This window comes from Dermacentor variabilis, chromosome 1, assembly GCF_050947875.1.
Source record: "Dermacentor variabilis isolate Ectoservices chromosome 1, ASM5094787v1, whole genome shotgun sequence".
In the NCBI taxonomy this organism is placed as follows: Eukaryota; Metazoa; Arthropoda; class Arachnida; order Ixodida; family Ixodidae; genus Dermacentor; species Dermacentor variabilis.
Genome location: NC_134568.1, coordinates 252,751,495 through 252,765,659, shown reverse-complemented (window position 1 = coordinate 252,765,659; position 14,165 = coordinate 252,751,495). Strand labels below are relative to the sequence as shown.

Below are 14,165 nucleotides of genomic sequence, written 5' to 3'. Positions count from 1 at the left end.
GGGAATCTATGTAGATTTTTCAGGCAAGATTGCGTAGCGTAGGGTGCCTCATGATTTCCCCCTCCCGGCGGAGGACGAGTGCCCCTAGCATATAAATATGAATATGAAAGCTAAATATGAAAATATTCTCGATAAATTTTCTTGCAGCACCATCCTTTAGGTACATCAGCAAATTTTGAAAGGCCCTCACTTACCGAGAAATCGGTTTTCGCCAGAAATATTTGTGGGAGAAGGCTGACGCCGGAGAAGACTAAACAGAGACCAATATCTCACCGCGACGCTTGGAATGACCCTGACACAGAGCTGCAGCGAGCGATTGACCTGAAACCTTTGCTTTTCGACCAAAGCGACCATCTGTGACCGTGGCTTTGCGACAGACCTTACACTGCTTTTATCGTTGCCGCGACTCGTCGGCTCACCACTTGAATTTTTGGATGCTCCCTATGGCTCCGCGTAACTGCAATCCGTAACGCTAGATGCCAGTAAAAGCGCGATGCAATTAGGTGCTATGTACCGCTAGGCGGCTACAATTCACGCGAGCGTAGTCTGCTTTGCTTGGTGCGGTTTGTGTGGCGGCGTCGGCGTGGTGTAGCGCTTATGCCTTCATTACTGGAGTCAAAAGTTTATTTCTACTATTAAATCGACCATCAGCTAGGTCCAAGCTTTGTAACAGCGAGGACTGTTGGGTGATGTTTGCTGCTGGAACTTAATATGGAATGTCTGCGCTGTGCATCGCCCGAAATATCGTGAAGAAGCCTCTCTTGAGCGGGATAGGCGACTGCCTTTTTAGGGCAGCCGCGGCACAGTCCGTTCAGCCATCCAATAATAAGCCTGTCGTCCGATCTGTTCACTTCTCAGGTACTTGAACTTTCCAAACGGGTTTTTGTGTGGATCTAATGTTGTCTAGCGTCAGATTATAGTCTAGTACTCGCAAGGTACTTCAAAAGCTGCAACGCTCAGCTGTATTTACAGCCTAGCAGCTCCTTTACATAGTTGCTGATGCATCAACTAACTGCTCATAGTTTCGTCAATTCACTGTTGCAGAGTTGCTCAGAATGGCAGATCAGAAGGACGTCAAGGAAATGACTGAAAAGGACTGGCGTGAGAAACTCACCCCCGATCAATTTTATATTTGTCGTCAAAGGGGTACAGAACCAGTAAGTTACGCACTCTCTGTTTTTTATCCATAAAAGTCAGTTATTTGCAGCCTTACAAGATAATATCAATGATTTTAACGTGTCTGTTGTTGTAAATAGTGCCTGGTGGTAAACTCTGTAAATTTGCGTGCACATGTGTCTGTTGTAATTACGCTGTAGCGTGCTGCTTCAGTACGGCGCTCGTCGGGCGTGGTTTTGACTTGCGCAATGTGCCACGGAAGAGTGTGATTGACCATCGGTATTGTTTTAGTTTTCGACATGTACGCGTGTCTACAAAGCTACAGTGCTATACCTGACTGCATTTCCAGCTTTGTGTTTTTGTTGCGTATATATACCGCAGCTGTAACTTCATTTAAGTTACCAATATTTCCAGGCATACAGGGGCCGGTGGGTCAACCATAAAGCGAAGGGAACGTATACATGTATTGCCTGCGGTGCTGATTTGTTCAGGTAAGTGTGGCATATGTGTGTGTGTATATGTAGCTCTCTTTTAGTGATACATCTCCAACAGCTCGTCCTGGTTAAACATGTCAAGCACCCTGCATGAAACACCATAATTTCTTGCACTGTAGTGTCTTCAATCACATATAGTCCACCAGCTTGTTGTCAGCATTTGCACACCATTTTCATGTGCAACAGATCAGCTGTTGAGTGCTGTTTAATGCATTGCTATTCATGGAGATGCAGCATCATTGTAATTAGTTACTAGTGATGTAATAAAATGATTACGACAAAAAAAATGTTTTAAATATTGCAAGGATAAAGTTAAACTTGCTAATGCAGTAGCCTTTAGGAGCGAGTCTACAGGTAGAACTCGGGAGAAGGCAGAATAAAAAATGAGGAGCTCGTAATTTTTTGTCATTTGTGCTTTACAAAAAAGTGGTGGTGCACATATTTTATCATAGATATATGAATTATGGCCATATCAGTATATGTCTCATAGTCTTGCCGATTGTGAATATGCCTAACTGCAGCTGCTGGAATTGGCAAGAAAGAATTGTTTGAGATGCTGGCCTTTCTCATATTCACGTAGCTGGCAGGCGTACACATCAAACACAGTGAAATAGCTCACGAGAAATTAATGGCTATGCTTGTGTGTGTGCAAAAGCAAGGGAAAGTAAGTATCTGAATTCCACATTAAGAAGTTTGTGCTTTTTCACAGAACTTTGATCACTAATGACTTAAAGCCAGTCTTAAAGCCACCATATATTCATTTCTTCCTCAGCTCCGAGCACAAATTTGTCTCGAATTGTGGCTGGCCATCATTTTTTATGGCCTTAGGTACAGTGGATGGCGATGAGTCAAACTCAAGCATTATACGAAAAGAGGACACGTCACATGGCATGGTACGAACAGAAGTTTGCTGCAGAAAGGTAAACAGAGCTTTCTTTTTCCTTTTCTTGTTTTTTCTTTTTCTTTTTGCAACTTCTGGTCACTGGAATTTGTTGTCAAAGGCACAGCAAAACCAAAGGATTGAGAGGTTGTAACTAGAGTGCAATTGGAGTAGTACTAAAGTTTTAATGCAAGTGTATTATGCTGACACAGTGTAGCTTTTGCTGCTTGGTGCAACATAGTGGTGCAGTATAGTGTGGTGTTAAAAGAAACCTGCCGGAGAACCATTATTCTCTTTGAAATGTAACCTATTTTTCAGCTTCTTAGAATCAAGCAATGAAAGGAAAGTGTCATCCATAGGTCTCCTCAGACCGTACTAACGCTAGGCTCAGGCAACATATGCACTGCTGCCAATGACAAAATGCAAAGCTAACTTTTTCTTGGTGAGATAATATGTTGTAAAGCGTCACTTCAGCAGTAAGCCACTTCACAAGCAGACAAGCAGATAAGCGTTGATAAATGTCACTAAGCAGTTTCAGAATGGTTGTGTACTTCTTTAAATCGTTTTCTTTTCTCTGTCTAGTGATAATCTGTTGGTCGCTTGGTTCCTACAGTTAGGGTAATGAAGTAACCAACGCATGTTTGCTGGTAACGCTAATATCAAGTATTGACAAAATAACCCTGCTTATTTGAAGAAAATGTGTTGGAATGAGAAGCAAGAAGGTCGGAATTGTACATTGATTATGCTCCAATTGCATTCCTTTTCACATTTCATCACTGGCCTAATCAACACACTACCTACATTGCCACTGGTATTTAGCTTGGCTGATACATAAGTGGCAGAGCCCCTAGGAGAACAATGATCTAGTCAGCTCGCCCAAAATAGTTGAGAGGTTCCTGTATATTTTTCAATGGAGATGAAAAAGAAAAGTTATGCTCAGCTGAAAGTGGCAAACTATTAGTTATGTGGCAGGTTATATTAGTTTCATTCAACCATTACTGAAGTAAATTCTGTCCAGTTAATTTGAGTTAGTTGAGATAATATGCACAGGCTGTAAGATAATGCAGACGAGGGGCTGGAGACAATGCAGAATGGAAGGGAGTGAGAGGTTGCAGCCATGTCTGCAACCTCACACCCTCGACTCCTCGCACATGAAGCCAAGTGAAGTATGTACTGTTTTGAATGTCCATTTCATTTGCACATGTCGTTTTGTGAAACAGGGTTAAATTTCAGTTTCTTTTATTTGAACACCAAGAAAATACAATGGTACCAAGATTGCAACAAAAAAGCCATCTAAAGCCTTGACAAAGTTGACGACCCTACATGACTACTGGCGACATGCAGCAGTTGCTTCCATTTGTTATAGCTCAAGTTATACTGCTGAATAATGTGTAGGGGCTTCATCTAGCAGCCTAATTTATTTGCAGTGACCGTAGAATTTTGTTATATGCATTATGCTTTAAAGTTGGGTGCACTTCCTAGAAATCTGTATTTTTAACTGTGTCAAAGATCACTTACACAAAGTAGGTGAAGAAATAGTATCAAAATGGTAGCAAATTTGTGTAAAGTTGAAATGTATGTTGCTCCAAAGGCAGATTGCCCCCCCATGTAGGGAGCAGCAGCCAACAGAGTTGCAGCATAACTACTACAAAACATGTTCTAAACTCAGTGACAACCCAAGAATTCAGTGCAAGCACCATCCACAAAACGACACTGCACCTGGTCCCTGCATTCCCACCCTCTGGAACATAGTTCCTCAAGAGACTTAAATTTCATATAATTATTCTGAAGGTCAATCAGGCAGTGGAGAGGGTTGGTTTGAACATAGACAAAACAAAGCTTTATTACATTCAAGTTTGCCAAAGGTGATCGAGGGCTGCTGTTTTAAATTTGAATGGATCCATGATGGAGATGATGGAGGCAGGCAGGTTCTTCCAGTCCAACGCAGTATTTTGAACAAATGCGTTATTGTACTAGTAATCAGTTGTGTCTTTTGGGATATGAACTCTGTCGTGGTCTCTGCAGTATGAAAAGTACATTGTGGTAGCAAACAATAGCTTCTTTAGATTGTCATTAGTATATCTTGTGGAAAGTACATAAATTAGAAAGAGGCCAATATTGGGAGTTTGCCTCTGTAATGAGGCCACAGAAATGACTGAACCTAGTTCATTGACATATTCTATAGTTGGAAAGCAGTGTATTTGCCTCTGCATTCCTGGGTGGTCAATGACCGTAGTGTGAAATACGGCTCTATTAGCACATGTACCGCAGACATATCTAACATAAGGAAAACAAACGAGAAGAAAGGGGGTTAACCGAGGGGCCTGCTTGTTATTAGTCATATCATAAGAAGCCAACAAACACTAACACCAAGGACAACATAGGGGAAATTACTTGTGCTTAATAAATGAAATAAAGAAACGATAAATTAATGGAAATGAAAGTGGATGAAAAAACAACTTGCCACAGGTGGGGAACGATCCCACAACCTTAACATTTCGTGTGCGATGCGTGTTTGTTGGCTTCTTATGACATGACTAATAAGGAAAACAAATGGCAAGACTGTGATCCTGGTGCCATTTCTTTAACAGCTTTGCACAACTTCGACACAGTGTTCATGCGACACAGAGGTCACAGCACAATTGGTGCATGTTACATCTGCTGTCGTGTGAAGGTAGTGCCTCTTCATGTGCATAAATAGCATGCAATTCATCCCAATCTTTGCAGTGCAACTCTCACCTGGGACATGTGTTCAATGATGGACCACTCCCAACACGTCTTCGCTTTTGCATCAACAGCATAGCACTCAACTTCAGGCCAGCACCCAAATGAAGACGTCCTACAGTCAGCATTAATCAAGCAATATGGACATGCTTTTTGTGTATACAAAAACAAAGGCAGCTAATTTAGCCAGGAATACCGACAGTGTTTTCCTCGCAGCAACATTCTTCACTGCTTTATACTACACAATGCTTGTGAGGTACCTCTACTGCAAATCCATGCATCCAGCAAATTTTAAGTGAGCTCCCATGAAATATGAAAACCTTCTGAATCATGCAAAAATGGATTAGACAGACCAGACCGGTGATTTAAATTCCTCACAGCGGCAAGAGTGCCGAGTGGTGGACAGTACCAGTTGGAATAACTCGCCAGTACTAATCAAAGAGGTAGCTGAGCTCAAGAATGCTGAAATATGTTTGTTTGTCAGTCATAATTAATCTACAGACAATGCTGAACTTACTAGGGCTCTCTTATGGCTGTAAGCTGGCATTTATGAGAACAAAAAATGCACGAAGCAGTGCTCTCGTTTTTTTAATGAATGAGAGAGTGGACCACAAATGATTATAATAAATGAGCTAATATTTTGGATGCGCAAGTAATTCAACTTTGCTAGCAGCAAGTGTATGCTACAGGGTTACATGTGAGAAAGAAAACCTGGTAGCCCAGCTACTGCAGCTGCCTTGCATGGTAATGTTAGATTTCTGGTCAGGCCCATATTATTTATTGCTGTATCAATTGTTTGTTCCATGCCACCAAGAGGTGCAGGCATTGTACTAAACCAGTGAAAAGAGGTGTACAGGGTGGTTCTTGAAACATGTCGCAATGACTTCATCATGTGTTGCATGTTTTTTTTTTGTGTGTGATCAAATTGAGGTGAAATTTTATGCAAGCAAATTTTTAAAAACCACTGCATTAAGGTAGCTCATGACATCTGATGTGCTTCCCAGAACGTAACAGATCATGCTGCTAAATACTATGTATCATTTTTTTGTTTTTTTGTGCGATATGCAGGTCTTCTCAACTTCATATGTGCTGTAGAGCCATCCTGTACGTGTGTACAACAACCAGAGTCCTTTTTCATGTGCCGAAAGACTGCCACAGTCTTGTTTGGGTCCTGTGGCATGTTGTGATGTATAGGAGGATTTAGTTTGGTTGCATGAAGTGATGAATTCGTTTGCACGTTCTGGACGTGGGCACATAAGTATTTAATATAACTCTTGCCATGTTTGAGATGAGTGCTCTTTTTTAAGGGAGTGATAAAGGTGCATATATTGCATAATTGAAGGTGGAGCAGATGCTAGGACTATCTATGGTATACACTATTGCTAGAAAAAGCCTGCCTATGAGAACAGCATTCTTTAGTGCATCTTTTTTTTTTTTTTTTTTTGCCTTAGTGCAGGGTAGTTCATATCTGTATGACTGCATTCAGTGTGTCGACCATGCCAGCCCACCATCTTCCTGTATATGTGTGTTTGTCAGTGCATCAGCCACGAATTGCTAAAGCAATTTTTATTCATAATTTATTTCAAAGGTTATTTTTACAAAAATTTTACCTTCATGTCTTAGCTGCAAATGTTCACTACAAAAGAAACATCTCTGAAGTGATTGCCATGCCATTGAAAATAAAAGTTGTTCAATGGCACATACTGTCCTGTAACCAACTTGACTTTCTGAGCTGCACAGCCACCTACAAATGCTGCCGTAGTATGAATCTCAGCTGCATCATATGTGCGCATACAATAAGAAAAGAATATGTGCTGACGCATACAGGCACACTACCAGCACAATGAACAACCGGAAGCTTTTGATAGGCATAGGGAATGCACCACGACATTAAGTTTGGAAGCAGAACTATGAGCCACTTAGCAAACCATTAGGAACCTTCCAGATGGACATAAAATGTTGAAGATAAAGAGCAGAGCAACCGACTGTCTCTGGTTGGTATGACTTGGTGCATACTGTTAAGAGGAAATTTGTGAGCACTGACAACTCAAAATTTGGTTGCTTTCTTAGGCTTTCCAAGCATTTTCATTTATCCCTTCATATGAAAAGCTTTCCTAATGTCCAGTGCTTCCCCAAACCTGACTCTATATTCAGCTGGCTGGCAACAAAAATTGACTTCTCAATACTATAAGCATTTAAACATAACCCGCCATTTCAGCCAATGTGTTCCCCTCAACTTGGATTCTGGGCAGCCATAGCTGTGTCCCATCTTCTTCGGCACGACACTGTGGGATTTTCCGAGCATTGTCTACTTCCAGTTGATTTGAATGGAGTGCATTTCCGGATTTCTTTTCGACGCAGTTTACCCCCATTACTGTTGTGATGGTGGCCTCAAAATGAAATTCACATGCATTGTTCACGGCTTCTACTGCATGCAATTGCTGCAGTTTACTATTCGCACAAGCTTGTAGTGCAAGATGACGAGTGCTTGCTAATGCCATTTACAATTCTACCACGTCTTGCTGGTGGCCGTTGCCAGTGCACTATTCTTAACTTCTGTCTCTCACTTCCTGTGTGCAGCCTGAGATCTCTAAAGAAAGCTCAGCTTTTTGAAATAAACTTTCTTTCACTCCTTCCCTCACACACGTGTGCAAATGCATATGTGGAAGCAACAGCTGCTGCAGATGATCTGTGTTCTCAGGCAGAAATGCACCATTGGTTTGAGGAAACATCTACTGTATTTACTCAAAGATAAGTCGAACACGAATATAAGTCGATCCCTGTGTATTAAACTCGCCGAGAAATAGAAAATAATTAGAATATAGGTCGACCCATATCTTTAAAAAACTGAACGACTATGAACTTAGCACACCTTTATTAGATCGACAACTAAATCTCGCTAGCCAACACCACAAGCTGCATCTTCGCCGGAGAAGTCGCCCTCGTCGGTTGCTTCACAGGCGTTCTCAGTGCCGTCGAGTGCATTCAATACGTAGCATTTCTTAAAGCCAGTCTGGATGATCTCTAGACCGGCTTTACGGCAGGTACAACAGGGGAGCTCTGTTAGCTCAGTACTTGTGCTAGGTTTGTTCACGAATATAGGTCGAAATTCTTTGGCCATAAATATAGGTCAATAGCTCATTTTAGAAGAAAAAAGAAGTGATGACTTATAGTCAAATAAATATGGGACATTTATTGCATTTATGTTTTTATTTTACAGGTACACAAATTACAATGCATAGATATACTATTGAAAATAATCTTAGTGGAGGCAGCATGCTTCAAGTATTCCTGATGAGATCATGTAGCAAGCCAATTAGAACTGCTCACCCAAGTGACATAACCTATATGTTCTGCATAAAATAGGCTGAGACAGGTGAAAACGTGGCAAGCAGTGCCGCTTCTATCTGCAGTGATGCAGATGTTTAAAACCTAATAAATTCCATGGTTTGCACAGAGCATAGATGATCACAAAGACCTACCCTATTAACCTGGTGCACTTGTGCACAACCTTCAAAATCATTTCGGGGCCCCTTTAGTAATAATGAATGACACACGGCAAAGGCAGCCTAGGTTCCAGGAAGCTGAAAAGCAGTGAACCGAGTATAATTTGTTTCAGTAACTAAACTGCAACTTTATGCACACTTATACTCTACAATATTTAAATGAGAACAGAATAATGGATGCACACAAGTGGGCACTAGCACTAAGCTGACTTCTGCTAGAAAAAAAAAGAAAATGCGTTATATTGCTAACCCTGCTATTTGTTTTCATTGTACAGGCCCTGTTCTAGGCATTAAGAGGAGCACTGTTAAATCAACACCTTCCTTCACAAGCAGCACTGAACACAGAAAACAAAATACCAAAGTCCAACTGAAACATCGAACCATCTTCACACGCTTCTGTTGCACAAGTAGGCAAGTTTCTCTTTCCTAAGCATTACAATGAACTGGCTAGTATAAATATTTCCAATGCAGAAGCTATAATTGATATTGCACTTGCATTCTATCTCAACAGAAAAACTATACTAAAATCGTGTTAACGTCTGTGCTCTCAGCTTAGCAATTATGGCAATGCTATCCTAGCCTCATTGTGCAATGCCAGCAGTTTGTTGGATCCACACACATCACAGGCTATCTGCATTGCACGCAGCTACTATGGAACATATTGCAACTCTTCAAATTAACTTGGGTAACAATTGTACTCGCTGTGAAAGCAATTGACTGTTCTCGGTTGTATCTCCCTACCTGACGAATTCAAGCTTGTTGCTGCAACAGAAAAAAAGATATTCTTCAGCTGATGAAAATCTAAAAAAAATATGCAAGAAAAGTAGCCACATGTACAAAAGTGAAAAGAGAGAGACAAAGGTGTTGAGCTTTTACCCTTTATGTCTTCATGTGCAGCCATGTGACCATAATGTACTTAATGACCATAATAAACATGACAATAATGCGCCCATGTGACCAATAATGTACTTTCAAAGACACATCAAAACATTTATACCATGGCATAGTGGCTCAAGTGTACTTGTAATAACGACTTCTTAACTAATAGCATCCCTAAAAGACAACCCTGGCAATTTTTTTTCTTCAAATTGATCACTACCTGTCAAGTGCAAGATATAGGTTGAGTTGAATGAAAATTTACTAATGACTGTTAATCTGTTAATCACTGTTAAGCACCAAGATCCCACCATGCTGAATGTGTGCACATACTGACCATGACAACCAAAAGACATCTGTGCAAACAAGCCTTATTGTACTGATTACCATTTCAAAATGTGCAGAGCCATAGTCATTCGCAAGCAGTAACATACTTGAGAGTCTATAGATAAAACAATAACTCTAGCTAGATCTAGCAGAAAAATTTGCCAAAAGTTATATTGCTAAGCTTGGCTCATTGTTACTACAAAAAGATGCCTGTGCCAGGTGTCCGTGCCCAAATTGTTGTCTGCTCCTCTATATCTTCACGTCAGATGTCAACAAACAATGTGGCCCATGGAAATCGCCAATCGCAACAGTGCAACTTGGGAGGGCAGACACCACTCTGTAAAATTAAAAGAAAAATATACAACCTTATGTGGCCATTTGCCATAGATAACAGGAATTCCAAGAAGAAACCAGAGATTAATTAGATTGACATTTTTGAACTCAGAAAAAAAAAAAAAAATTGTCGACTGTGTTTTCCTTAAAAGAGCCCCGACCAGGTTTGGCCATTTTAAACAGGCTAGCACAGCGCATACTTCAGGCACTGATCATCATGACTGCAAAATATGACAGTGCTTCACGCCACCAAAACTGCTGAAATTTCAAACCAAATGCCACGCATCCTCCCTATAAAAAAAAGTGCTGCAGCAAGCCAGAGAGTCGAGGTAACTTGCACAAATACCATGACGTAGAACACAGTCATAGCAACACTCGCCATGACATGTTCCTTCCCTATATCGTCCAATGCGGCACGTGCAATACTGCACCATCGGACACGTGCCGTGCCGCAAGAAAAGCAATAAATAAGAAGGCAGGGCTCGTTAAGTGAAAAGGCAGAAGGAATGTCGCTTGCAGACGCTACTCAAGGCAGAGGGAGAGAGTGTCTCTGTTGACAGTCGACTTTGCCTCCTGGCAGTATGGTAACAGGGCATTCAATTTCTTTTAAACCGATCTGAAAAATTATTTTGGCTAAACAATCCCTAGACGGCATTCCACAACTTCCAGTGTACAACTAAAATTTGCAATGGGGCCTGAGGAGGTGCCCTTCAATAATGTTTCAGTCTATGCAATCTGAAGGCTTAAGTTCACAGTCCATTTCAAATTAGTTTGCACTGTGACGCCTTTGTTAAAGGGAAGCTGAAGAGTCTGTCAAATTCAATAAGACGCTCATATACAGATGCGGGAACCTTATAAACCATGTAGGTAAAATTTGGAGTTTTTTTTTCAATTAGGAGCGACGTAATCGTCGGTTAAAATTGCGCTGTAGCTCCGCCCCCCGTCGAATGCTGCGCGCTGCTGCTGACGCTGACGATGCAAGCGGAGACCGGAAACCGCGGTGTTGTGACGTCAACACTAGTGTTCCGTTCCTTCGCAGCCTCCGCGACCGTGCCTGACCGTGCTTGTTTCTGTGTGCGTGCCATCATAATCTGCTTCGATCGACCCTGCATTCCTTTGTTGGTGCGTCTGCGTGTATGTAGAGTGGTAGTATACGGCCAGCCCCGCAATTCGGCCTGCGCAGTTGCTGTATATGGCCACAGAATGAGAGAGGACTACTTGCCACTAGCAGGCTTTCTAAACGCCGCGCGAAAAGATCGGAGCAACGAAAACAAAGACGGCACGAGTGCGGACTGACTGATGATAACTGGTGTTGGAAGGCCTTATGAATACACGAACTCGCCCAAAACTGGATTTTCATTTACTGCGAGCTCCTTCATGTTAGCATGCTGAACGGAAGGTGCATGTTTATCTCCCGCCCTTGACGCAGGTTTCGTCGCAAAGCGCCGCGAATTTTCTATTTGCACGTGTGTTGTAAAACAGCCTGCATGCAGCTACCATAACGCAGTGCAAATGTAGAGTTTGCATGTGCTGGAAAGCCGGCGCACGCCAGGACGCTACGCTCCCCCCTTCTCTCGCGCACAGCGAGAAACCGACCGTCTCACGTAGCCGATGGAATTCGCCACCTTTACGACTTCGGTTACGAGTAGTGTGCGGATGGCGCACAGATGAAGGTCACTACACGTACTGCATGAACCGGGAAGCTTTTCACGCGTTTAAACCCTCTTTGTAGATTGCCGACAGCTTTGGACAGCACACAAATGCCGACGATCGCATCCCCGCTTACGTTCCACAAGGAGGCATGCAGAAACACAACACTACAGTTGTTTGACCAGAAACGAGCTCACTAGATCGGCGAAAGATCGGCGAGATCACTAGATCACTTTGCGAAAAACATACTCACCAAAGAGCATTTCCAACACGAGGAGATCCCAAGACTTTGCTTTCGTTCGCGTCGAAAGCACTGCTCGCAACAGCATCGTTTGCTTCTTCGAGAGGCCGGCTCTTTGCAATCGGCTCGTACATGTAGGAAGTAACGCCGAACTCCTCAGAAAAACGCAGTCTCTCTCAATTTTCCATTACCGTCTCAGAAAAACAGCACCAAACTACCTGGCACCGCGCTTCATGTGTAGCGGCAGCGGTCGGTTCGGACGAACACTAGTGTTGACATCACGAGGCGCCCGACCAATCACAGGCAGAAACGAGATGCGCGAGCTGGGCGTGTCCGCTGCTGCATTTTTCGTCGAAATAAAATATATTTGCGCTTTCTTTCGCTCAATTTCGATACGATATTCGTATTTGGAGGGTTGAAAACCATTATGTACAGATGTTCACTCATTTTTTCTGGAAAACCTTTCAGCTTCCCTTTAATGCTACACTGTCAGCCAATTGTGGTATTAATGAGGCCTAAAAAAATTCACTAAATGTCTAGATTATACACCTTGGTTTTATCTGCAATTCACTCCATTCACAAGTGGCAGCTTGGTACTACAAATGCTGTATGAACCTCAAATCGATCTAAACTCACCAAGGAAGACCTTGTCCTCAAAAAACAGGGGTTTCAAAGGTACAAAGACTTTGGCAGAGCTGTCCACAAATTTAACTAAGTGTAGGAAGAACATAGAAGCTACATATCAAAAGTATTCGACTGAGCTTCAAATCTTAAAAATAATAAATTCTGGGGTTTGACTTGCTGAAATTGCAATCTGATTATGAGGCACGTCATAGTGGGGGACTCCAGAGTAATTTTCACCACCTGCAGTCCGAGTGAAAATTTTGTCTCTCTCTCGTTGGATGAGTTCACCCGACGTAGAAACTTATCAGGTCACTTTTATCCAATGGGCAAGTTACTGTAGCAATCATTGCCTTCCATTATTCTCACGCACTTCACCCTTTCCTTCCTTGAAGCACAATAAAAAGCTGTTTCCATCTCTTTCGCAGTCTTGTATGCTTTATCGCATCATCGCTCGGCCAGTAGCATGCATTTGTGCCGGTATGCAGCAAGAGCCGGAGGCCCAGGTGCCTACAACCGACATAACACCCAGTCAGTTCACTGTGGCCACAGCCGGGCTGCGGCCATGCTTATTCACCCATTGCACACTTGAGCACAGCACAATAGCGGTCATGTAAGCGCCCCATCACTTTGTTTTTGGTATTTTGTGAGCATAATTTTTTTTCAAGAAAAAGCAGGTAAATTTTGACATAAAATAATGCTTGATTCCAAGGTTATTCGGCACGCTACAACTTTATAGTTGACATGTTAGAGATTGAAACAATAACGACAAAGTTGACCGAATGAAAACAATTAATATTTAGTGATGAAAAAAATACTAAGTACACACAACTATTGCTAATATGCTAAATCTGGCAAATTATGCATAGTCTGTAGACTTGTGTAATATATACCTGGGTAAATTATTTTTTTTTCATGGCTTATACTGTTTAACATATTTTTGCAGTCTTCACAGAACACTATACTACCTCTATGCTTTTTTAGTTTGAACGGATTTTTAAAAGATTCCCTTTAGTAAATAGCACTGTTCTGCCTCTTCAGATGGGTTTCTGGAAGAGACAAATTACCTGCATGACAAATAGCAATGAAAAAGGGGCTAATTAAAAATGTTCACTACTTACCCTTAATTATTAACTCTAGGCGCATGTTGCAAATGCGGAATTGAAGCCGAGCAGCTGTGATGTCATGTCTGCTTGGCAGAAATCGTAACGCTAGCACCATGTTTAAGATCATTCGTCCTTCAATTGTGCTACGAAGTACACTGGCCTTTCATTTAGATTGTTCACTCTTAATGGAAACGCATCATCACTATTCAAGCACTCACAGGAGGACCTGAAAAATAATAGAGCGGTTCGCCCGCCTGTGCCGCTGTAACTTGAAAACCATCTGCGATGGGG

General features: G+C 42.0%; 2 protein-coding genes and 1 long non-coding RNA gene across 5 annotated transcripts in view; 2 read left to right on the top strand and 1 right to left on the bottom strand.

Moving 5' to 3' along the window:
- The first annotated feature begins 535 nt into the window (after positions 1-535).
- LOC142560982 (peptide methionine sulfoxide reductase MsrB-like) lies at positions 536-13,191 on the top strand. Of its 3 annotated transcripts, none has more exons than XM_075673417.1 (5): positions 536-858; positions 1,045-1,157; positions 1,531-1,607; positions 2,383-2,530; positions 8,996-13,191. In XM_075673417.1, exons 1-5 carry the CDS (start codon positions 717-719, stop codon positions 9,005-9,007), a joined length of 492 nt encoding a protein of 163 aa, XP_075529532.1. In that variant the 5' UTR covers positions 536-716; the 3' UTR covers positions 9,008-13,191. The 3 variants fall into 3 exon arrangements, with proteins under 3 accessions (XP_075529532.1, XP_075529531.1, XP_075529530.1); XM_075673416.1 differs by lacking the exon at positions 8,996-13,191 and adding an exon at positions 6,283-7,857; XM_075673415.1 differs by lacking the exon at positions 8,996-13,191 and adding an exon at positions 5,218-7,857.
- Positions 8,388-14,165, bottom strand: part of LOC142561049 (uncharacterized) — a 22,174-nt gene continuing 16,396 nt past the window's right edge. The window contains exon 3 of the long non-coding RNA XR_012823585.1: positions 8,388-10,260. This is a non-coding gene — a long non-coding RNA (uncharacterized LOC142561049). The remainder of the gene's footprint in view (positions 10,261-14,165) is intronic.
- LOC142560969 (uncharacterized) overlaps positions 9,005-14,165 on the top strand; it is a 16,298-nt gene continuing 11,137 nt past the window's right edge. The window contains exon 1 of the mRNA XM_075673414.1: positions 9,005-9,127. The gene's annotated coding sequence lies outside the window, so the exon portion shown is untranslated. The remainder of the gene's footprint in view (positions 9,128-14,165) is intronic.

Excerpts from the sequence above, each read along its gene's own strand:
- LOC142560982 (XM_075673415.1), top strand. The coding sequence starts at position 717 with ATGTCTGCGCTGTGCATCGCCCGAAATATCGTGAAGAAGCCTCTCTTG. Across the intron at positions 1,158-1,530 it reads GTCAAAGGGGTACAGAACCA|GCATACAGGGGCCGGTGGGT; the intron begins GTAAGTTACGCA and ends CAATATTTCCAG. Across the intron at positions 2,531-5,217 it reads CAGAAGTTTGCTGCAGAAAG|TGCAACTCTCACCTGGGACA; the intron begins GTAAACAGAGCT and ends CAATCTTTGCAG.